At 54.7% G+C, this 26048-nt stretch overlaps 1 protein-coding gene and 1 long non-coding RNA gene across 3 annotated transcripts in view; one reads left to right on the plus strand and one right to left on the minus strand.

The window, feature by feature from the left end:
* LOC116938425 (sestrin-2-like) overlaps positions 1-24607 on the minus strand; it is a 67453-nt gene extending 42846 nt beyond the window's left edge. Inside the window, exons 1-3 of one of the 2 annotated variants that reach the window (XM_076058437.1) lie at positions 24230-24607; positions 15055-15120; positions 9788-9988 (exon numbers count right to left, since the gene is read on the minus strand). In XM_076058437.1, coding sequence (XP_075914552.1) covers positions 9788-9988; positions 15055-15120; positions 24230-24592 — 630 coding nt within the window. In that variant the 5' untranslated portion in view covers positions 24593-24607. Of the gene's footprint in view, positions 1-9787; positions 9989-15054; positions 15121-19496; positions 19522-24229 lie in introns of those variants that run through there. The other variant, XM_076058436.1, reaches the window with a different exon arrangement.
* On the plus strand, positions 18307-22178 carry LOC142908154 (uncharacterized). Its single transcript, XR_012931622.1, has 3 exons — positions 18307-18321; positions 18389-19531; positions 22148-22178. It is a non-coding gene; the product is annotated as an uncharacterized LOC142908154 (long non-coding RNA).
* Positions 24608-26048: the final 1441 nt, after the last annotated feature.

The raw sequence follows: 26048 nt of genomic DNA on the forward strand, positions 1-26048 counted from the left end.
CACAGTGACACACACACAGTGACACACACAGTGACACACACAGTGACACACACACAGTGACACACACACAGTGACACACACAGTGACACACACACAGTGACACACACACAGTGACACACACACAGTGAGACACACACAGTGACACACACACAGTGACACACAGTGACACACACAGTGACACACACACAGTGACACACACACAGTGACACACACACAGTGACACATACACACAGTGACACACACAGTGACACACACAGTGACACACAGTGACACACAAAGTGACACACACACAGTGACACACACACACACAGTGACACACACAGTGACACACACAGTGACACACACACAGTGACACACACACAGTGACACACACACAGTGACACACACACAGTGACACACACACAGTGACACACACAGTGACACACACAGTGACACACACACACAGTGACACACACACAGTGACACACAGTGACACACACAGTCACACACACACAGTGACACACACAGTGACACACACACAGTGACACACACACACAGTGACACACACAGTGACACACACAGTCACACACACACAGTGACACACACAGTGACACACACACAGTGACACACACACAGTGACACACACAGTGACACACACACAGTGACACACACAGTCACACACACACAGTGACACAGACACACACACAGCGGTGACGCGCAGCTGCCTACACACACACAGTGAGACATACAGTGAGACACACACAGTGACACACACACACACAGTGACACAGTGACACACACACAGTGACACACACAGTGACACAGTGACACACACACAGTGACACACACAGTGACACAGTGACACACACACAGCGGTGACGCGCAGCTGCCTACACACACACAGTGACACAGTGAGACACACACACAGTGAGACACAGTCACACACAGTGACACACACAGTGACAGTGACACAGTCATACACACAGTGAGACACACACAGTGACACACACACACACAGTGACACAGTGAGACACACACAGTGACACACACAGTGACACAGTGACACACACACAGTGACAGTGACACAGTCATACACACAGTGAGACACACACAGTGACACACACACACACAGTGACACAGTGAGACACACACACAGTGACACACACAGCGGTGACGCGCAGCTGCCTACACACACACAGTGACATACACAGTGACACACAGTGAGACACACACACACAGTGAGACACACACAGTGACACACACACACACAGTGAGACACACACAGTGACACACACACACACAGTGACACACACACACACAGTGAGACACACACAGTGACACACACACACACAGTGACACACACACACACAGTGAGACACACACAGTGACACACACAGTGACACACACACACACAGTGACACACACACACACAGTGACACACACACACACACAGCGGTGACGCGCAGCTGCCTACACACTCAGAGACACAGTGAGACACAGTCACACACAGTGAGACACACACACAGTGACACAGTCATACACACACACAGTGACACACACAGTGACACACACAGTCATACACACAGTGAGACACAGTCACACACAGTGAGACACACACAGTGACACACACACAGTGAGACACACACAGTGACACACACACAGACACAGTGACACACACACACAGTGACACACACAGCGGTGACGCGCAGCTGCCTACACACTCAGAGACACACACACACAGTGACACAGACACACACACAGTGACACAGACACACACACAGTGACACAGACACACACACAGCGGTGACGCGCAGCTGCCTACACACACACACAGAGACATACACAGTGACACACACACACACAGTGACACACACACAGTGACACACACACAGTGACACACACACAGTGACACACACACAGTGACACACACACAGACACACACACAGTGACACACACACACAGAGACACACACAGTGACACACACAGTCACACACACAGTGACACACACACAGTGACACACACAGTGACACACACACAGTGACACACACACAGTGACACACAGTGACACACACAGTGACACACACACACAGTGACACACACACAGTGACACACACACAGTGACACATACACACAGTGACACACACAGTGACACACACAGTGACACACAGTGACACACAAAGTGAAACACACACAGTGACACACACACACACAGTGACACACACAGTGACACACACAGTGACACACACACAGTGACACACACACAGTGACACACACACAGTGACACACACACAGTGACACACACACACAGTGACACACACAGTGACACACACAGTGACACACACACAGTGACACACAGTGACACACACAGTCACACACACACAGTGACACACACAGTGACACACACACAGTGACACACACACACAGTGACACACACAGTGACACACACAGTCACACACACACAGTGACACACACAGTGACACACACACAGTGACACACACACAGTGACACACACAGTGACACACACAGTGACACACACACAGTGACACACACAGTCACACACACACAGTGACACAGACACACACACAGCGGTGACGCGCAGCTGCCTACACACACACAGTGAGACATACAGTGAGACACACACAGTGACACACACACACACAGTGACACAGTGACACACACACAGTGACACACACAGTGACACAGTGACACACACACAGTGACACACACAGTGACACAGTGACACACACACAGCGGTGACGCGCAGCTGCCTACACACACACAGTGACACAGTGAGACACACACACAGTGAGACACAGTCACACACAGTGACACACACAGTGACAGTGACACAGTCATACACACAGTGAGACACACACAGTGACACACACACACACAGTGACACAGTGAGACACACACAGTGACACACACAGTGACACAGTGACACACACACAGTGACAGTGACACAGTCATACACACAGTGAGACACACACAGTGACACACACACACACAGTGACACAGTGAGACACACACACAGTGACACACACAGCGGTGACGCGCAGCTGCCTACACACACACAGTGACATACACAGTGACACACAGTGAGACACACACACACAGTGATACACACACAGTGACACACACAGTGACACACACACAGTGAGACAGTCATACACACAGTGACACACACAGTGATACAACAACAACAACAACCGCCATTCGCCACTAAGTGGCGGTGACGTCACCACGACGCTTGTGCCAGGCTATGTGCACCCTGAGGCCACGTGAAGTGTCGAACGCCCGCTGGCAGGAGGTCACGGGGCAGACCCAGGTGCCACGGGTCGACTGACTGAGATGACTGGCTGATGCACCACCTGTGCCCCCTACTGTGCCAACCTGCTGTGCTTTAGCCACCCAGCGCTCCGCTCGCTGTTGTGAGCGTCGCTCCTCCGCCCTCCGTTGTTGTTGGAGGGCGACTGCCTCCAACTGCCCAGTAGCATCCTTCACGAGCCTCCTCCACAGAGGCCGATCTTGACACCGCTGGTACCAGTCATCGGCAAGTCCACTCAGCTCCACGTCCTCCTGTACCACATCACTCCATCTCTTCTCTAGCCCGTGCCGCGCCCGCTTAGCCCCCTCAATCCGGCCAAACAAAAGCTGTTTCGGCATGCGGTGGCTGGGCATGCGGGCTACATGACCCAGCCATCGCAGCCTTGCCTGCCGGAGGAGCTCACCGATGGGACCCTGCCCAGATCTTTCAAGAATTTGTGAGCTCCTCACACAATCCAGTCTGGTTAAACCCAGGATGGATCGTAGGCAGGCCAGCCTAAATGTTTCTAACCGGCGAAGATGTTCCATTAGGGGGGTCCACGTTTCGCAAGCGTAGAGAAGGGAGGGAATGACCGTGGCCGAGAAGACCTGAAGCTTAGTGCGGAGCGACAGACCAGGTAGCTTCCACACAGCGTTACGCAACCGATGAAAAGATATTGCCGCTCGACTGATTCGGAGTGAGACCTCTGCTGTTAAACTGGTGCCAGTCATAAGCACACTGCCCAGGTATGGGAAACTCTCCACTCTCTCCACAACTGCCCCATCACCGATTGGGAGTTGTGGGGGTGGAGTGTCCGATGGTACAAAATACCCAGGCAGGTGCTTGGTTTTGGTGGGGCTGATGGTAAGGCCCCACCTCTTAGTGGCACGCTCCAGTCTCAGCAGCAGCGTCTCCAACTCCTCCTCTGACTGAGCAGCTATTACCAAGTCATCAGCATACATAACGTGGTTGAGCAATAGGGAGCCATCCCTTGACCGCACCCGGGCATCGATTAGCCTCCCATTATATCTGTACCATATGGAGATTCCCCCGGTACAGCTATTGAAGGCTTCACGAACTACGTGGTCAAAATAGATGTTAAATAATGTGGGAGCCAGAGGACATCCCTGTCGCACCCCAAGGTGTACAGGGAATGGCTCTGACTCCCGGCCACGTAGTTTTACCCGGGCCCGCTCACCATCATGAAGGTCCTTAATGATCGTGAGCAGAGGGTCAGGTACTCCAAAAGCACGAAGAACGACCCAGAGCCCAGGCCTACTGATGGTATCATAGGCCTTGACCAGGTCAATAAAGCAGAGATGTAGGTCTTGTTGGAATTCCCTACACCTCTGCTGTAGCAGACGGACAGAAAATATGGCATCTGTGTAGGACCGCCCTTTCCTGAAACCGCATTGGGGCTCCGCAAGCCTCTCCTCAGCGTGCCTGGCAAGGCGATGCTGAATAATCCTTGCCAGGACCTTTCCCGGCACACTGAGGAGTGAGATGCCCCTGTAGTTGTTACAGTCTGTGCGGTCCCCCTTCTTAAAAAGGGGGACCACCAGGGCATCCTTCCAATCCTGCGGAACCCGTCCAGTGGTCCAGACTGTTGTTATGATGTCATATAGGGCAGTCTGTGCACAAACGCCACCCTCCCTCAGCATTTCGCTTGGAAGATCATCTCTGCCCGCTGCCTTTCCTGGTCTCAGACTCCGGATCGCCTTCAATACTTCCTCAGCAGATGGCACCTCAGCCAGCCACTCACAGGGGGTGACTTCATCCAATATTTGAGGCACCGCAGCCTCAGCAGGGTCATCCTCACTTTGTGCCACGATGTTTTCCTGGCTGAGGGATTTTCCCTCCCCCAGGACCTCACAGAAATGCTCAGCAAATCTGCGAACCTGTTCCTGGGGGTCGGAAATTGGATCGCCGTTTTTTCCCCTAATGATGGTAATAGGTGTGGCGCTGCAGGTTGCTTTTTTGATGGAGTTAAATAGAGATTTGTGATCACGGGCCACTGAGGCAGACTCCATCTCCTCAGCAACCCGCGACCACCACCCATCCTTGCAGCGCCTCACGGCTCTTCGAACCTCCGAGCGAAGGCTGCGGTAAGCCTCCTCATTCTCTGATGTGGGACTCTGTAGCCGATGACAGTGGGCCTGTCGCTTTTTCTCAACCATCGTGAACAACTCCTCTGTCATCCAGGGTGTCTGGGGAGGTCTGGACCGCGTACCCAAAGCAGCCATTGCAGCTGCATGAGTCACAGTCCTAAACCTCGCCCATTTACCCTCGACATCAGGAGGAGTCGGGGACGATGCCAATCCCAGCCGCAAGCGATGATGAAATTCTCGCTTGCAACTTTCATCAGATAACTGAGACCAGGCCACTTTAGGTTGGAATGGGGTCCTGGGTGTACACCCACCACCGGAGTGGAAGAATGGCAGGCGCATCTTACAGATGACTAGTCGATGGTCAGAGGGCAGATCAGCTCCACGGTAGGTCCTGGTGTCAAGGACATGGGCTCGCATTCGCTGGTCCGTCACTATGTAGTCCAGCAGATGTTCTTGCTTGGACCCGGCATGCATCCATGATGTTGTGTGGATGCGCCGATGCCGGAACAGGGTGTTGGTAATTACAAGCCCATGGGCTGCACAAAAATCTAGCAGCCTCCTACCGTTGTTATTGAGCTGATCTGGCCCATGCCCTCCAATCACTCCAGGCCAGGTGCCAGTATCATGACCAACTCGGGCATTGAAGTCACCCAACATGATGACTCTATCCCGAGGGGCCACTTTAGCCAGCACCTGTGACAGGAGGTCATAGAAGGCATCTGACTCATCGGCTTTGCCTGCATCCCTCCACGGATGTTCATCTTCGGTGGGGGCATAAGTAACCACGACCACCATTCCTCGCCTCCGGTTGATGGGAAGGCGAGCCCAAAGTAGCCTGGGGCTTACAGCTTCCCACACCTCACCGCCACGCTCCCACGCCCCCTTCATTCTTTTGTTCAAAAGAAGACCCACACCCTGTTGTTTGGCAGTCTGCTGCCCCGAGTAGAGGACTGTCCACCCCTCATGGTGGCAGGAGCCAGAGCCGGTCCACCGGACCTCCTGAATGCCGCATAGATCCAGGCGGTACCGGTCCAGCTCCCGACAGAGGAGTGGCAGCCTCTCCTCTGCAGTGAGCGTTCGAACATTCCACGTGGCCAACCGTAGTGGCTTTTCGTTGTTTCTGGAGTAGCCCCGAGGGTAGGTATTCAATCTCCTGGCTCCGCCAATTGGGGTTTGGCCAGGAGACGTCATAGACGCCTGGCCCCCCGGGGCCTCCGGCACAAGCTTAGTTGTTACATATTTAAGTTTAATTCGTAGTTTCGTGGTAATTAATTGAAGGTGGAGGGGTTACCAGCCCCTCGCACCCGTCCAGAGCCCCCGTTTAGCCCCTGTGGTGGATACATATGCCATGAGGGGAGGAGCCAATCAAAATTGGATCTCCCCCCACAGCGCTGTCCACGACAGAGTTGCCCGTCCGGCACCGCGAGGTGTCATTGTGATACACACACAATGACACAGTCATACACACAGTGAGACACACACAGTGACACAGTGACACACACACACAGTGACACACACACAGTGACACACACACACAGTGACACACACAGTGACACACACACACAGTGACACACACAGTGATACACACACAATGACACAGTCATACACACAGTGAGACACACACAGTGACACAGTGACACACACACACAGTGACACACACACAGTGACACACACACAGTGACACACAGTGACACACACACAATGACACAGTCATACACACAGTGAGACACACACAGTGACACACACACAGACACAGTGACACACACAGTGATACACACACAATGACACAGTCATACACACAGTGAGACACACACAGTGACAGTGACACACACACACAGTGACACACACACAGTGACACACACACACAGTGACACACACAGTGACACACACACACAGTGACACACACAGTGATACACACACAATGACACAGTCATACACACAGTGAGACACACACAGTGACACAGTGACACACACACACAGTGACACACACACAGTGACACACACACAGTGACACACACAGTGACACACACACAATGACACAGTCATACACACAGTGAGACACACACAGTGACACACACAGACACAGTGACACACACAGTGATACACACACAATGACACAGTCATACACACAGTGAGACACACACAGTGACACAGTGACACACACACACAGTGACACACACACAGTGACACACACACAGTGACACACACAGTGACACACACACAATGACACAGTCATACACACAGTGAGACACACACAGTGACACAGTGACACACACACACAGTGACACACACACAGTGACACACACAGTGACACACACACACAGTGACACACACAGTGATACACACACAATGACACAGTCATACACACAGTGAGACACACACAGTGACACAGTGACACACACACACAGTGACACACACACAGTGACACACACACAGTGACACACACACAGTGACACACACACACAGTGACACACACACACACAGTGAGACACACACAGTGACACACACAGTGACACACACACAGTTACACACACAGTGACACACCTACACACAGTGACACACACACAGTGACACACAGTGACACACACAGTTACACAGTGACACACACACAGTTACACACACAGTGACAACACACACAGTCACACACACACAGACACACACACGCGGACACACACACGCGGACACACACAGTGAGTGGGTGAGTGGGTGGGTGGCTGAGTGAGTGAGTGGCTGAGTGAGTGAGTGGCTGTGTGAGTGAGTGAGTGGGTGAGTGGCTGTGTGAGTGAGTGAGTGGGTGAGTGGCTGAGTGAGTGATTGGGTGAGTGAATGGGTGAGTGGGTGGGTGAGTGGCTGAGTGAGTGAGTGGTTGAGTGAGTGGGTGAGTGGCTGAGTGAGTGAGTGGTTGAGTGAGTGAGTGAATGGGTGAGTGAGTGAGTGAGTGGCTGAGTGAGTGGCTGAGTGAGTGAATAGCTGAGTGGGTGAGTGGCTGAGTGAGCGAGTGGCTGACTGAGCGACTGAGCGAGTGGCTGAGTGGGTGAGTGGCTGAGTGAGTGAGTGGCTGAGTGAGTGGCTGAGTGAGCGGCTGAGTGAGCGACTGAGCGAGCGGCTGAGCGAGCGGTGAGCTACGCTCCTCACCATCACGGCGATGTAGTGAGTGGCTGAGTGAGTGCGTGGGTGGGTGAGTGGCTGAGTGAGTGAATGGGTGAGTGAGTGAGTGAGTGGGTGAGTGAGTGGGTGGGTGAGTGGCTGAGTGAGTGAGTGAGTGGGTGAGTGGGTGAGTGAGTGGGTGGGTGAGTGGCTGAGTGAGTGGGTGAGTGAGTGAGTGAGTGGGTGAGTGAGTGGGTGGGTGGGTGAGTGGGTGAGTGGCTGAGTGAGTGGCTGAGTGAGTGCGTGGGTGGGTGAGTGACTGAGTGAGTGAATGGGTGAGTGAGTGAGTGAGTGGCTGAGCGAGTGGCTGAGTGAGTGGCTGAGTGGGTGAGTGGGTGAGTGAGTGAGTGGCTGAGTGAGTGAGTGGCTGAGTGAGTGAGTGGCTGAGTGAGTGCGTGGGTGGGTGAGAGACTGAGTGAGTGAATGGGTGAGTGAGTGAGTGAGTGGCTGAGTGAGTGAGTGGCTGAGTGAGTGGTTGAGTGAGTGGCTGACTGAGCGAGCGACTGAGCGGCTGAGCGAGCAGGTGAGCGACGCTCCTCACCATCACGGCGATGTAGTGAGTGGGTGAGTGGGTGAGTGGCTGTGTGAGTGAGTGAGAGGCTGAGTAAGTGGCTGTGTGAGTGAGTGGCTGAGTGAGTGAGTGGCTGAGTGAGTGAGTGGCTGAGTGAGTGGCTGAGTGAGTGAGTGGCTGAGTGAGTGAGTGGCTGAGTGAGTGAGTGGCTGAGTGAGTGAGTGGCTGAGTGAGTGAGTGGCTGAGTGAGTGAGTGGCTGAGTGAGTGAGTGGCTGAGTGAGTAAGTGGCTGTGTGAGTGAGTGGCTGAGTGAGTGAGTGGCTGAGTGAGTGAGTGGCTGAGTGAGTGGCTGAGTGAGTGAGTGGCTGAGTGAGTGAGTGGCTGAGTGAGTGAGTGGCTGAGTGAGTGAGTGGCTGAGTGAGTGAGTGGCTGAGTGAGTGAGTGGCTGAGTGAGTGGTTGAGCGAGTGAGCGGGTGGCTGAGTGAGTGGTGAGCGGCTGAGCGAGCGGGTGAGCGACGCTCCTCACCATCACGGCGATGTAGTGAGTGGGTGAGTGAGTGGGTGAGTGAGTGAGTGAATAGCTGAGTGAGTGCGTGGGTGGGTGAGTGACTGAGTGAGTGAGTGGCTGAGTGACTGAGTGAGTGACTGAGCGACTGAGCGAGTGACTGAGCGACTGAGCGAGTGGCTGAGCGAGCGGGTGAGCGGCTGAGCGAGCGGGTGAGCGACGCTCCTCACCATCACGGCGATGTAGTGGCGGTGAGCGGGAGGCAACGGGCCGTCCGAGTAGATAATCAGGTGGTGAGCGACAGTGAAGTGGTGCAGGAAGAGAGGGTGACAGCTCATGACTCGCAGGGCATGGTTCACTCGGCCGCTGTCAGCAAACGCAGACGCGTAGGCTGTGCTCACCAGGCCCTGACTCGCCCCGACGCTCACCATCTACACAGAGAGACACACGCGCAGAGAGACACAGAGAGACACGCGCAGAGAGACACGCGCAGAGAGACACACAGAGAGACAGAGAGAGAGACACACAGAGAGAGACACACAGAGACACACACAGATTGATGCAGAGACACACGGAGACACACACAGAGACACACACAGAGACACAGACACACACAGAGACACAGAGAGAGACACACACAGACACACGCAGACGCGTAGGCTGTGCTCACCAGGCCCTGACTCGCCCCGACGCTCACCATCTACACAGAGAGACACACGCGCAGAGAGACACGCGCAGAGAGACAGAGAGAGAGAGACAGAGAGAGACACAGAGAGACACACGCACGGAGAGACACACGCAGAGAGAGAGACACGCGCAGAGAGACAGAGAGAGAGAGACACAGAGAGACACACGCGCAGAGAGCCAGAGAGACACACAGAGAGACACACACAGAGACACACAGATTGATACAGAGACACACACAGAGAGACACACGCAGAGAGAGACACGCGCAGAGAGACAGAGAGAGACAGAGAGAGAGACACGCAGAGAGAGAGACACGCGCAGAGAGACAGAGAGAGACAGAGAGAGACACACAGAGAGACACAGAGACACACACAGAGAGACACACAGATTGATACAGAGACACACACAGAGAGACACACGCGCGCAGAGAGACACGCGCAGAGAGACAGAGAGAGACAGAGAGAGACACACAGAGAGACCCACACAGAGACACACACAGAGACACACACAGAGACACAGAGACACACACAGAGACACACACAGAGACACACAGAGACACACACAGAGACACACAGAGACACACACAGAGACACACGCAGAGACACACGCAGAGACACACACAGAGACACACACAGAGACACACAGAGACACACACAGAGAGACACACAGAGACACACACAGAGACACACGCAGAGACAGAGAGACACACAGAGAGACACAGAGAGACACACAGAGACACACGCAGATTGATGCAGAGACACACAGAGACACACAGAGACACGCAGATTGATGCAGAGAGACACAGAGACACAGATTGATACAGAGACACACAGAGAGACAGAGACACACACAGAGACACACGCAGAGACACACGCAGAGACACACAGAGACACACGCAGAGACACACGCAGATTGATACAGAGACACACAGAGACACACACAGATTGATACAGAGACACACAGAGAGACACAGGGACACACACAGATTGATACAGAGACACAGAGACACACAGAGAGACACACACAGATTGATACAGACACACGCAGAGACACACAGAGACACAGCGACAGAGACACACACAGAGACACACAGAGACACACGCAGATTGATGCAGAGACACACAGAGACAGAGACACACAGAGAGACAGACACACAGAGACACACACAGATTGATACAGAGACACACACAGAGACACACACAGAGACAGAGACACACAAAGACACAGAGAGACACACAGAGACACACACAGAGAGACACACAGATTGATACAGAGACACACACAGAGATACACACAGAGAGACACACAGAGACACACACAGAGACACAGAGACACACACAGAGACACACAGAGACACAGAGAGACACACACAGAGAGACACACACAGAGACACACACAGATTGATGCAGAGACACACACAGAGACACACACAGAGACACACACAGAGACACACACAGAGACACACGCAGAGACACACACAGACACACAGAGAGACACACAGATGGATGCAGAGATACACAGATTGATACAGAGACACAGAGAGACAGAGACACACAGAGACACACACAGAGACACACAGAGATTGATACAGAGACACACAGATTGATACAGAGACACACAGAGACACACACAGATTGATACAGAAACACACAGAGACAGAGAGACAGAGACACACAGAGAGACAGAGACACACACAGAGACAGAGACACACAGAGAGACAGAGACACACACAGAGAGACAGAGACACACAGAGAGACAGAGACACACACAGAGACAGAGACACACAGAGACAGAGACACACAGAGACACACAGAGACACACAGAGAGACAGAGACACACAGAGACACACACAGAGACAGAGACACACAGAGAGACACACAGAGAGACACAGAGACACACAGAGACACACACAGAGAGAGAGACACACACAGAGACAGAGACACACAGAGACACACACAGAGAGACACACAGAGACAGAGACACACACAGAGACAGAGACACACACAGAGACACAGAGACACACACAGAGACAGAGACACACACAGAGACACACACAGAGACACAGAGACACACACACAGACACATACAGAGAGACAGAGACACACAGAGAGACAGAGACACACAGAGACACACACAGAGACACAGAGACACACACAGAGAAACACAGAGACACAGAGACAGAGATACACAGAGAGACACACACAGAGACACAGACACACACAGAGACACACACAGAGACACACACACAGACACACACAGAGAGACAGAGACACACAGAGACACACAGAGAGACAGAGACACACAGAGACACACAGAGAGACAGAGACACACAGAGAGACAAAGACACACAGAGACACACAGAGACACACACAGAGATACACAGAGAGACACACACAGAGACAGAGACACACAGAGACACAGAGACACACACACAGACACGCACAGACACACACAGAGACACACAGAGACACACAGAGACACACACACAGAGACACACACACAGAGACACACACACAGAGACACACACACAGAGAGACACACAGACACACAGAGAGACAGAGACACACAGATACACACACAGAGACACACAGAGACACACAGAGACACACACAGAGACACACAGAGAGACAGAGACACACACAGAGACAGACACACAGAGACACAGAGACACAAAGAGACACACAGAGACACACAGAGAGACACAGAGACACACAGAGACACACAGAGAGACAGAGACACACACAGAGACAGAGACACACAGAGACACACACAGAGACACAGAGAGACACACAGAAACAGAGACACACACAGAGACAGAGACACACACAGAGACACAGAGACACACACAGAGACAGAGACACACACAGAGACACACACAGAGACACAGAGACACACACAGAGAGACAGAGACACACAGAGACACACACAGAGACACAGAGACACACACAGAGAAACACAGAGACACAGAGACAGAGACACACAGAGAGACACACACAGAAACACACACAGAGACACACACAGACACACACACAGAGACACACACAGAGAGACAGAGACACACAGAGAGCCAGAGACACACACAGAGACAGAGACACACAGAGAGACAGAGACACACAGAGACAGAGACACAGAGAGACACACAGAGAGAGAGAGACACACAGAGACACACACAGAGACACACACAGAGACAGAGACACACACAGAGACACACACAGAGACACACACACAGACACACACAGAGAGACAGAGACACACAGAGACACACAGAGAGACAGAGACACACAGAGACACACAGACACACACACAGAGAAACACAGAGACACACACAGAGAAACACAGAGACACAGAGACAGAGACACACACAGAAACACACACAGAGACACACAAAGACACACACACAGAGACACACACAGAGACAGAGACACACAGAGACACACAGAGAGACAGAGACACACAGAGAGACAAAGACACACAGAGACACACAGAGACACACACAGAGATACACAGAGAGACACACACAGAGACAGAGACACACACAGACACAGAGACACACACACAGACACGCACAGACACACACAGAGACACACAGAGACACACACACAGAGACACACACAGAGACACACAGAGACACACAGAGAGACAGAGACACACAGATACACACACAGAGACACACAGAGACACACAGAGACACACACAGAGACACACAGAGAGACAGAGACACACACAGAGACACACAGAGACACAGAGACACACAGAGACACACAGAGAGACACACAGAGACACACACAGAGACACAGAGACACACAGAGACACAGAGACACACACAGAGAAACACAGAGACACAGAGACAGAGACACACAGAGACACAGAGACAGAGACACACAGACACACACAGAGACACACACAGACACACACACAGAGACACACACAGAGACAAAGACACACAGAGAGACAGAGACACACAGAGACACACAGAGAGACAGAGACACACAGAGAGACAAAGACACACAGAGACACAGAGAGACACACACAGAGACAGAGACACACAGAGACACAGAGACACACAGAGACACACACAGAGACACACAGAGACACACACAGAGACACACACAGAGACACAGAGACACATACAGAGACAGAGACACACAGAGACACACACAGAGACACACACAGAGACACAGAGACACACAGAGAGACACACACAGAGACACACACAGAGACACAGAGACACACACAGAGACACAGAGAGACACAGAGAGACACACAGAGACACACACAGAGACACACAGAGACACACACAGAGACACACACAGAGACACACACAGAGACATACACACACAGAGACACACACAGACACACAGAGAGACAGAGACACAGAGAGACACACAGAGAAACACACAGAGACACACAGAGACACACACAGAGACACAGAGACACACACACAGAGACACACAGAGAGACAGAGACACACACAGAGACAGAGACACACAGAGACACACAGAGAGACACAGAGACACACAGAGACACACACAGACACACACAGAGACACACAGAGACACACACAGAGACACACAGAGACACACACACAGACACACACAGAGACACACACAGACACACACAGAGACACACACAGACACACACACACAGAGACACACACAGAGACACACACAGAGACACACAGAGACACACAGAGAGACAGAGACACACAGATACACACACAGAGAAACACAGAGACACACAGAGACACACACAGAGACACACACACGCACAGACAGAGACACAGAGACACACAGAGAGGATTCCCTCTCACCTCCGTCTCAGGCATGAAGGTGCTGGGCCCACAACCTTGGGACTTTGGGAATGGCAGCCCTTTCTCCTGGAGACACGGGGAGACACGGGGAGACACGGGGGAGACACGTGGAGACACGGGGAGACACAGGGAGACACGGGGAGACACGGGGGAGACACGGGGAGACACGGGGAGACACGGGGGAGACACGGGGGAGACACGGGGGAGACAGGGGGGAGACAGGGGGAGACGCGGGGAGACACGGGGAGACACGGGGAGACACGGGGGAGACACGGGGGGAGACACGGGGGAGACAGGGGGAGACACGGGGGAGACACGGGGGAGACACGGGGGAGACACGGGGAGACACGGGGAGACAGGGGGAGACACGGGGGAGACACGGGGAGACACGGGGAGACACGGGGGAGACAGGGGGGAGACAGGGGGAGACGCGGGGAGACACGGGGAGACACGGGGGAGACACGGGGGGAGACACGGGGGAGACAGGGGGAGACACGGGGGAGACACGGGGGAGACACGGGGGAGACACGGGGAGACACGGGGAGACACGGGGAGACACGGGGGAGACACGGGGAGACACGGGGAGACACGGGGAGACACGGGGAGACACGGGGGAGACAGGGGGAGACACGGGGGAGACACGGGGGAGACACGGGGAGACACGGGGGAGACAGGGGGGAGACACGGGGGAGACACGGGGAGACACGGGGAGACAGGGGGAGACACGGGGGAGACACGGGGAGACACGGGGAGACACGGGGGAGACAGGGGGGAGACAGGGGGAGACGCGGGGAGACACGGGGAGACACGGGGGAGACACGGGGGGAGACACGGGGGAGACAGGGGGAGACACGGGGGAGACACGGGGGAGACACGGGGGAGACACGGGGAGACACGGGGAGACACGGGGAGACACGGGGGAGACACGGGGGAGACACGGGGAGACACGGGGAGACACGGGGAGACACGGGGAGACACGGGGGAGACAGGGGGAGACACGGGGGAGACACGGGGGAGACACGGGGAGACACGGGGGAGACAGGGGGGAGACACGGGGGAGACACGGGGGAGACACGGGGGAGACACGGGGAGACACGGGGAGACACGGGGGAGACACGGGGAGACACGGGGAGACACGGGGAGACACGGGGAGACACGGGGGAGACACGGGGAGACACGGGGGAGACACGGGGAGACACGGGGGAGACACGGGGAGACACGGGGAGACACGGGGGAGACACGGGGAGACACGGGGAGACAGGGGGGGAGACACGGGGAGACACGGGGAGACACGGGGGAGACACGGGGGAGACACGGGGAGACACGGGGGAGACACGGGGAGACACGGGGGAGACACGGGGGAGACACGGGGGAGACACGGGGAGACACGGGGGAGACACGGGGAGACACGGGGGAGACACGGGGAAACACGGGGGAGACAGGGAGGAGACACGGGGGAGACACGGGGGAGACACGGGGGAGACACGGGGAGACAGGGGGGAGACAGGGGGGAGACACGGAGAGACACGGGGGAGACACGGGGGAGACACAGGGAGACAGGGGGAGACAGGGGGGAGACACGGGGAGACAGTGGGGAGACACGGGGAGACAGGGGGGAGACACGGGGAGACATGGGGGGAGACAGGGGGGAGACACGGGGGGACACGGGGAGACATGGGGGGAGACAGGGGGGAGACACGGGGGAGACACGGGGGGAGACAGGGGGGAGACACGGGGAGACAGGGGGAGACAGGGGGGGAGACAGGGGGGAGACAGGGGGAGACAGGGGGGAGACAGGGGGGAGACACGGGGAGACACGGGGAGACAGGGGGGGACACGGGGGAGACAGGGGGGAGACACGGGGGGAGACACGGGGGAGACACGGGGGAGACACGGGGGAGACACGAGGGAGACACGGGGGAGACAGGGGGAGACACGGGGAGACACGGGGGAGACAGGGGGGAGACACGGGGGAGACACGGGGGAGACACGGGGAGACACGGGGAGACACGGGGAGACACGGGGGAGACAGGGGGGAGACACGGGGAGACAGTGGGGAGACACGGGGAGACATGGGGGGAGACAGGGGGGAGACACGGGGGGACACGGGGGAGACACGGGGGGAGACAGGGGGGAGACACGGGGAGACAGGGGGAGACAGGGGGGGAGACAGGGGGGAGACAGGGGGAGACAGGGGGGAGACACGGGGAGACACGGGGAGACACGGGGGGACACGGGGGAGACAGGGGGGAGACACGGGGGGAGACACGGGGAGACACGGGGGAGACAGGGGGGAGACACGGGGAGACAGGGGGAGACAGGGGGGAGACAGGGGGGAGACAGGGGGGAGACACGGGGAGACACGGGGGAGACAGGGGGGAGACATGGGGAGACAGGGGGAGACACGGGGGGGAGACACGGGGGGGAGACACGGGGGGAGACAGGGGGAGACAGGGGGAGACAGGGGGGAGACACGGGGAGACACGGGTGAGTAGGTGAATGGGTAGTGAGTGAGTAGATCAGTGAGTGGGTGAGTGTGTAGGTGAGTGTGTAGGTGAATGGGTGAGTGTGTAGGTGAGTGAGTAGGTGAGTGTGTAGGTGAGTGGGTGAGTGTGTAGGTGAGTGTGTAGGTGAGTGGGTGAGTATGTAGGTGAGTGTGCAGGTGAGTGAGTAGGTGAGTGGGTGAGTTGGTGAGTGGATGAGTGTGTAGGTGAATGGGTGAGTGGGTGAGTGGGTGAGTGTGTAGGTGAGTGTGTAGGTGAGTGTAGGTGAGTGAGTAGGTGAGTGGGTGAGTGTGTAGGTGAGTGTGTAGGTGAGTAGGTGAGTGTACAGGTGAGCGAGTGGGTGGTGAGTGATTGGTGAGTATGCAGGTTGGTGAGTATGTAGGTGAGTGATTGGGTGAGTGTGTAGGTGAGTGGGTGTGTAGGTGAGTGTGTAGGTGAGTGGGTGAGTGTGTAGGTGAGTGAGTAGGTGAGTGGGTGAGTGTGTAGGTGAGTGGGTGAGTGTGTAGGTGAGTGGGTGAGTGTGTAGGTGAGTGGATGAGTGGGTAGGTGAGTGTGTAGGTGAGTGGGTGAGTGTGTAGGTGAGTGTGCAGGTGAGTGGGTGGGTGTGTAGGTGAGTGTGTAGGTGAGTAGGTGAGTGTATAGGTGAGCGAGTGTGTGGTGAGTGATTGGTCAGTGTGGTGAGTAGGTGAGTGAGTGTGTAGGTGACCGAGTGTGTGGTGAGTGATTGGTGAGTGTGTAGGTGAATGAGTGTGTAGGTGAGTGGGTGAGTGAGTAGGTGAGTGAGTGTGTAGGTGAGTGATTGGTGAGTGTGTAGGTGAATGAGTGTGTAGGTGAGTGAGTACGTGAGTGAGTGTGTAGGTGAGTGGGTGAGTGTGTAGGTGAGTGTGTAGGTGAGTGTGTAGGTGAGTGAGTAGGTGAGTGGGTGAGTGTGTAGGTGAGTGTGTAGGTGAGTAGGTGAGTGTGTAGGTGAGCGAGTGTGTAGGTGAGTGAGTAGGTGAGTGAGTAGGTGAGTGTGTAGGTGAGCGAGTGTGTAGGTGAGTGAGTAGGTGAGCGAGTGTGTAGGTGAGTGAGTAGGTGAGCGAGTGTGTAGGTGAGTGGGTGAGTGTGTAGGTGAGTGATTGGTGAGTGTGTGGGTGAGTGATTGGTGAGTGTGTGGGTGAGTGATTGGTGAGTGTGTGGCGAGTGATTGGTGAGTGTGTGGTGAGTGATTGGTGAGTGATTGGTGAGTGTGTGGGTGAGTGATTGGTGAGTGTGTGGGTGAATGAGCGTGTAGGTGAGCGAGTGTGTGGTGAGTGATTGGTGAGTGTGTAGGTGAATGAGTGTGTAGGTGAGTGGGTGAGTGAGTAGGTGAGTGAGTGTGTAGGTGAGTGATTGGTGAGTGTGTAGGTGAATGAGTGTGTAGGTGAGTGGGTGAGTGAGTACGTGAGTGAGTGTGTAGGTGAGTGGGTGAGTGTGTAGGTGAGTGGGTGAGTGTGTAGGTGAGTGTGTAGGTGAGTGTGTAGGTGAGTGAGTAGGTGAGTGGGTGAGTGTGTAGGTGAGTGTGTAGGTGAGTAGGTGAGTGTGTAGGTGAGCGAGTGTGTAGGTGAGTGAGTAGGTGAGTGAGTAGGTGAGTGTGTAGGTGAGCGAGTGTGTAGGTGAGTGAGTAGGTGAGCGAGTGTGTAGGTGAGTGAGTAGGTGAGCGAGTGTGTAGGTGAGTGGGTGAGTGTGTAGGTGAGTGATTGGTGAGTGTGTGGGTGAGTGATTGGTGAGTGTGTGGGTGAGTGATTGGTGAGTGTGTGGCGAGTGATTGGTGAGTGTGTGGTGAGTGATTGGTGAGTGATTGGTGAGTGTGTGGGTGAGTGATTGGTGAGTGTGTGGGTGAATGAGTGTGTAGGTGAGCGAGTGTGTGGTGAGTGATTGGTGAGTGATTGGTGAGTGATTGGTGAGTGCGGTGCTCACCAGGGCACGTGTCTGCAGGTGCTGGCAGTGTGTAGGTGAGTGATTGGTGAGTGTGTAGGTGAGTGGGTGAGTGTGTAGGTGAGTGTGTAGGTGAGTGAATGAGTGTAGTTGAGCGAGTGTGTGGTGAGTGGGTAGGTGAGTGAGTAGGTGAGTGAGTGAGTAAGTGATTGGTGAGTGTGTAGGTGAGTGAGTGAGTGAGTAGGTGAGTGAGTAGGTGAGTGAGTGTGTAGGTGAGTGGGTGAGTGATTGCGTAGGTGAGTGAGTAAGTGGGTGAGTGAGTGTGTGGTGAGTGAATGAGTGGGTGAGTGTGTAGGTGAGTGAGTGAGTGTGTGGGTGAGTGATTGGTGAGTGTGTAGGTGAGTGTGTAGGTGAGTGGGTGAGTGTGTAGGTGAGTGTGTAGGTAAGTGATTGGTGAGTGTGTAGGTAAGTGATTGGTGAGTGTGTAGGTGAGTGATTGGTGAGTGTGTAGGTGAGTGGGTGAGTGTGTAGGTGAGTGATTGGTGAGTGTGTAGGTGAGTGGGTGAGTGAGTAGGTGAGTGTGTAGGTGAGTGTGTAGGTGAGTGAGTGTGTGGTGAGTGAGTGAGTGTGTGGGTGAGTGATTGGTGAGCGGGTGAGTGAGTGAGTGAGTGGTGAGTGTGTAGGTGAGTGAGTGAGTGTGTAGGTGAGTGATTGGTGAGTGATTGGTGAGTGATTGGTGAGTGTGTGGTGAGTGATTGGTGAGTGTGTAGGTGAGTGATTGGTTAGTGTGTAGGTGAGTGATTGGTTAGTGTGTAGGTGAGTGATTGGTGAGTGATTGGTGAGTGTGTGGGTGAGTGATTGGTGAGTGATTGGTGAGTGTGTGGTGAGTGATTGGTGAGTGATTGGTGAGTGATTGGTGAGTGTGTAGGTGAGTGATTGGTGAGTGATTGGTGAGTGATTGGTGAGTGATTGGTGAGCGGGTGAGTGAGTGAGTGAGTGGTGAGTGTGTAGGTGAGTGAGTGAGTGTGTAGGTGAGTGATTGGTGAGTGATTGGTGAGTGATTGGTGAGTGATTGGTGAGTGATTGGTTAGTGCGGTGCTCACCAGGGCACGTGTCTGCAGGTGCTGGCAGTGTGTAGGTGAGTGGGTGGGTGAGTGATTGGTGAGTGTGTAGGTGAGTGTGTAGGTGAGTGATTGGTGAGTGTGTAGGTGAGTGTCTAGGTGAGTGAGTAGGTGAGTGGGTGAGTGTGTGGTGAGTGAATGAGTGGGTGAGTGTGTAGGTGAGTGAGTAAGTGGGTGAGTGAGTGAGTGTGTGGTGAGTGAATGAGTGGGTGAGTGTGTAGGTGAGTGAGTGAGTGTGTGGGTGAGTGATTGGTGAGTGTGTAGGTGAGTGTGTAGGTGAGTGGGTGAGTGTGTAGGTGAGTGTGTAGGTAAGTGATTCGTGAGTGTGTAGGTAAGTGATTGGTGAGTGTGTAGGTGAGTGATTGGTGAGTGTGTAGGTGAGTGATTGGTGAGTGTGTAGGTGAGTGGGTGAGTGAGTAGGTGAGTGTGTAGGTGAGTGTGTAGGTGAGTGAGTGTGTGGTGAGTGAGTGAGTGTGTGGGTGAGTGATTGGTGAGCGGGTGAGTGAGTGGTGAGTGTGTAGGTGAGTGAGTGAGTGTGTAGGTGAGTGATTGGTGAGCGGGTGAGTGAGTGGTGAGTGTGTAGGTGAGTGAGTGAGTGTGTAGGTGAGCGTGTAGGTGAGTGGGTGAGTGTGTAGGTGAGTGTGTAGGTAAGTGATTGGTGAGTGTGTAGGTGAGTGATTGGTGAGTGTGTAGGTGAGTGATTGGTGAGTGTGTAGGTGAGTGGGTGAGTGAGTAGGTGAGTGTGTAGGTGAGTGTGTAGGTGAGTGAGTGTGTGGTGAGTGGTGAGTGAGTGGTGAGTGAGTGGTGAGTGAGTGGTGAGTGCGGTGCTAACCAGGGCACGTGTCTGCAGGTGCTGGCAGTGTGTAGGTGAGTGGGTGGTGAGTGTGTAGGTGAGTGTGTAGGTGAGTGAATGGTGAGTGTGTAGGTGAGTGTGTAGGTGAGTATGTAGGTGAGCGAGTGAGTGAGTGTGTGGTGAGTGAATGAGTGGGTGAGTGTGTAGGTGAATGAGTGTGTAGGTGAGTAGGTGAGTGAGTAGGTGAGTGAGTGTGTAGGTGAGTGAATGAGTGTGTGGGTGAGTGAGTGGTGAGTGTGTGGGTGAGTGTGTGGGTGAGTGTGTAGGTGAGTGAGTGGTGAGTGTGTAGGTGAGTGAGTGGTGAGTGCGGTGCTCACCAGGGCACGTGTCTGCAGGTGCTGGCAGTGTGTAGGTGAGTGGGTGAGTGTGTGATTGGTGAGTGAGTAGGTAAGTGATTGGTGAGTGTGTAGGTGAGTGAGTGAGTAGGTGAGTGAGTAGGTGAATGAGTGTGTAGGTGAGTGAGTGAGTGTGTAGGTGAGTGTGTAGGTGAGTAGGTGAGTGAGTGAGTGGGTGAGTGAGTGAGTGGGTGAGTGAGTGTGTGGTGAGTGGATGAGTGGGTGAGTGAGTGTGTAGGTGAGTGTGTAGGTGAGTGAGTGTGTAGGTGAGTAGGTGAGTGATTGGTGAGTGAGTAGGTGAGTGAGTGGTGAGTGTGGTGCTCACCAGGGCACGTGTCTGCAGGTGCTGGCAGTGTGTAGGTGAGTGGGTGAGTGAGTGAGTAGGTGAGTGAGTAAGTGATTGGTGAGTGTGTAGGTGAGTGGGTGAGTGTGTGGTGAGTGTGTAGGTGAGTGAATGAGTGTAGTTGAGCGAGTGTGTGGTGAGTGGGTGAGTGAGTAGGTGAGTGAGTAGGTGAGTGGATGAGTGGGTGAGTGAGTAGGTGGGTGAGTGAGTAAGTGATTGGTGAGTGTGTAGGTGAGTGTGTGGGTGAGTGATTGGTGAGTGTGTAGGTGAGTGATTGGTGAGTGGATGAGTGGGTGAGTGTGTGGTGAGTGATTGGTGAGTGATTGGTGAGTGCGGTGCTCACCAGGGCACGTGTCTGCAGGTGCTGGCAGTGTGTAGGTGAGTGGGTGAGTGATTGGTGAGTGATTGGTGAGTGAGTGAGTGTGTAGGTGAGTGTGTTGGTGAGTGAGTGGTGAGTGAGTGGTGAGTGTGTGGTGAGTGGGTGAGTAAGTGATTGGTGAGTGTGTAGGTGAGTGAGTGTGTAGGTGAGTCAGTGAGTGGGTGTGTGGGTGGGTGAGTAGGTGAGTGAGTGGGTGAGTGAGTGGGTGAGTGGGTGGTGAGTGTGTAGGTGAGTGGGTGAGTGTGTAGGTGAGTGTGTAGGTGAGTAGGTGAGTGAGTGAGTGTGTGAGTGAGTGGGTGAGTGAGTGAGTGAGTGTGTAGGTGAGTGTGTAGGTGAGTAGGTGAGTGAGTGTGTAGGTGAGTGTGTAGGTGAGTAGGTGAGTGAGTGTGTAGGTGAGTGTGTAGGTGAGTGAGTGTGTAGGTGAGTGTATAGGTGAGTGGGTGAGTGTGTGATTGGTGAGTGAGTAGGTGAGTGATTGGTGAGTGTGTAGGTGAGTGAGTGAGTGTGTGGTGAGTGGGTGAGTGAGTGGTGAGTGTGTAGGTGAGTGAGTAGGTGAGTGTGTAGGTGAGTGTGTAGGTGAGTGAGTGTGTGGTGAGTGGTGAGTGAGTGGTGAGTGCGGTGCTCACCAGGGCACGTGTCTGCAGGTGCTGGCAGTGTGTAGGTGAGTGGGTGGTGAGTGTGTAGGTGAGTGTGTAGGTGAGTGAATGGTGAGTGTGTAGGTGAGTGTGTAGGTGAGTGTGTAGGTGAGCGAGTGAGTGAGTGTGTGGTGAGTGAATGAGTGGGTGAGTGTGTAGGTGAGTGGGTGGTGAGTGTGTAGGTGAGTGTGTAGGTGAGTGTGTAGGTGAGTGAGTGAGTGGTGAGTGTGTAGGTGAGTGATTGGTGAGTGAGTAGGTGAGTGAGTGGTGAGTGTGGTGCTCACCAGGGCACGTGTCTGCAGGTGCTGGCAGTGTGTAGGTGAGTGAGTGAGTGTGTAGGTGAGTGATTGGTGAGCGGGTGAGTGAGTGGTGAGTGTGTAGGTGAGTGATTGGTGAGCGGGTGAGTGAGTGGTGAGTGTGTAGGTGAGTGAGTGAGTGTGTAGGTGAGCGTGTAGGTGAGTGGGTGAGTGTGTAGGTGAGTGTGTAGGTAAGTGATTGGTGAGTGTGTAGGTGAGTGATTGGTGAGTGTGTAGGTGAGTGATTGGTGAGTGTGTAGGTGAGTGGGTGAGTGAGTAGGTGAGTGTGTAGGTGAGTGTGTAGGTGAGTGAGTGTGTGGTGAGTGGTGAGTGAGTGGTGAGTGCGGTGCTAACCAGGGCACGTGTCTGCAGGTGCTGGCAGTGTGTAGGTGAGTGGGTGGTGAGTGTGTAGGTGAGTGAGTAGGTGAGTGAGTGGTGAGTGTGTAGGTGAGTGAGTGGTGAGTGGTGAGTGAGTGGTGAGTGCAGTGCTCACCAGGGCACGTGTCTGCAGGTGCTGGCAGTGTGTAGGTGAGTGGGTGGTGAGTGTGTAGGTGAGTGAGTAGGTGAGTGATTGGTGAGTGAGTAGGTGAGTGATTGGTGAGTGAGTAGGTGAGTGATTGGTGAGTGTGTAGGTGAGTGAGTGAGTAGGTGAGTGAGTAGGTGAATGAGTGAGTGAGTGGGTGAGTGAGTGGGTGAGTGAGTGGTGAGTGTGTAGGTGAGTGTGTAGTGAGTGAGTAGGTGAGTGTGTAGGTGAGTGTGTAGGTGAGTGATTGGTGAGTGAGTAGGTGAGTGAGTGGTGAGTGCAGTACTCACCAGGGCACGTGTCTGCAGGTGCTGGCAGTGTTCCCGCACGTCTGGGTGTGGACATTGCTCACTCAGCCGCAGGAGCAGCTTGCTCAGCGCCCTCCAGCGCACTAGATCAAGCGTCTCCTGCTGCTCCTCACCACCACCGCCGCTCCTCACCAGCTCCTCACCACCACCACTCCTCACCTCCGCCTCCTCCTCCTCCGTGTCTCCACTCAACGGATTGCTCACCACCTCACTCACCACCCCCCCACTCACCACCCCACTCACCACCCCCCCACTCTCCCCACTCACCACCCCCCCACTCACCACCCCACTCACCACCCCCCCACTCACCCCTCCACTCACCACCCCACTCACCACCCCATCCATCACTTCCCCATCTACCACTGCACTCACCGCCTCTCCACTCACCCCCCCACTCACCCCCCCACTCACCCCACTCACCCCACTCACCACCTCCCCACTCACCCCCCCACTCACCCCCCCACTCACCACCCCCCCACTCTCCCCACTCACCACCCCACCACTCACCCCTCTACTCACCACCCCCCCACTCACCACCCCCCCACTCACCACCCCCCCACTCACCACCCCCCCACTCACCACCCCCCCACTCACCACCCCCCCACTCACCACCTCCCCACTCACCCTCCCACTCACCCCCCCACTCACCCCCCCACTCACCCCCCCACTCACCCCCCCACTCTCCCCACTCACCCCCCCACTCACCCCTCCCCCCCTCACCCCCCCCATGGCCCCTCCCCCCCTCACCCCCCCCATGGCCCCTCCCCCCCTCACCCCCCCCATTATTCCCGCGGCCTCCTCCTCCATGGCCGCCATTGTCGCCTCCCTCACCGCCTTCGAGTCGGCCGCTAGGCCCGGCAGCCATCGCGCCGCCATCGCCACGGCCTCCTCCTCCTCCTCATCATCATCACCGCGATGTTGTTGATGGTGGTGGTGATGGTGACGGTGGTGATGGTGGTGGTGATGGTGGTGATGTTGTTGACCGAAGGTCCGAGGTGGCACCGCGCCTCGACTAGAAGCCCCTACCGCCCGCGAGTGACCGCGGCCGGCAGGGCCGACTAGGCCAGGCGGGGGGGTCGCCGGCGGAGTAGGCCTCACTCGCACGCTCATGGCGAGAATTCTCCCTTAACTCTCCACTTAACTCTCTCTTAACTCTCCCTTAACTCTCCCTTAACTCTCTCTTAACTCTCCCTTAACTCTCTCTTAACTCTCCCTTATCTCTCCCTTAACTCTCTCTTATCTCTCCCTTATCTCTACCTTAACTCTCTCCCTTAACTCTCTCTTATCTCTCCCTTAACTCTCCCTTAACTCTCTCTTATCTCTCCCTTAACTCTCTCTTATCTTTCCCTTATCTCTACCTTAACTCTCTCCCTTAGCTCTCTCCCTTAGCTCTCCCTTAACTCTCCCTTATCTCTCTCTTATCTCTCCCTTAACTCTCCCTTAACTCTCTCTCAACTCTCCCTTATCTCTCTCTCTTAACTCTCTCTTAACACTCCCTTAACTCTCCCTCAACTCTCCATACTCTCTCTTAACTCTCCCTTAACTCTCCCTCAACTCTCCCTTAACTCTCCCTCAACTCTCCATTAACTCTCCATTAACTCTCTCTTATCTCTCTCTTATCTCTCCCTTAACTCTCTATCTCTCCCTTAACTCTCCCTTATCTCTTCCTTACCGCTCCTTTAACTCTCTCTTAACTCTCTCTTAGCTCTCTCCCTCAACGCTCCCTTAACTCTCTCTTAACTCTCTCTTAACTCTCTCTTAGCTCTCTCTTAGCTCTCTATCTTAGCTCTCTCTCTTAGCT

The sequence above is a fragment of the Petromyzon marinus genome (genome assembly GCF_048934315.1).
Source record: "Petromyzon marinus isolate PM22_M1 ecotype Great Lakes invasive population chromosome 73 unlocalized genomic scaffold, UKy_Petmar_22M1.pri1.0 chr73_unloc.6, whole genome shotgun sequence".
Lineage (NCBI taxonomy): Eukaryota > Metazoa > Chordata > Hyperoartia > Petromyzontiformes > Petromyzontidae > Petromyzon > Petromyzon marinus.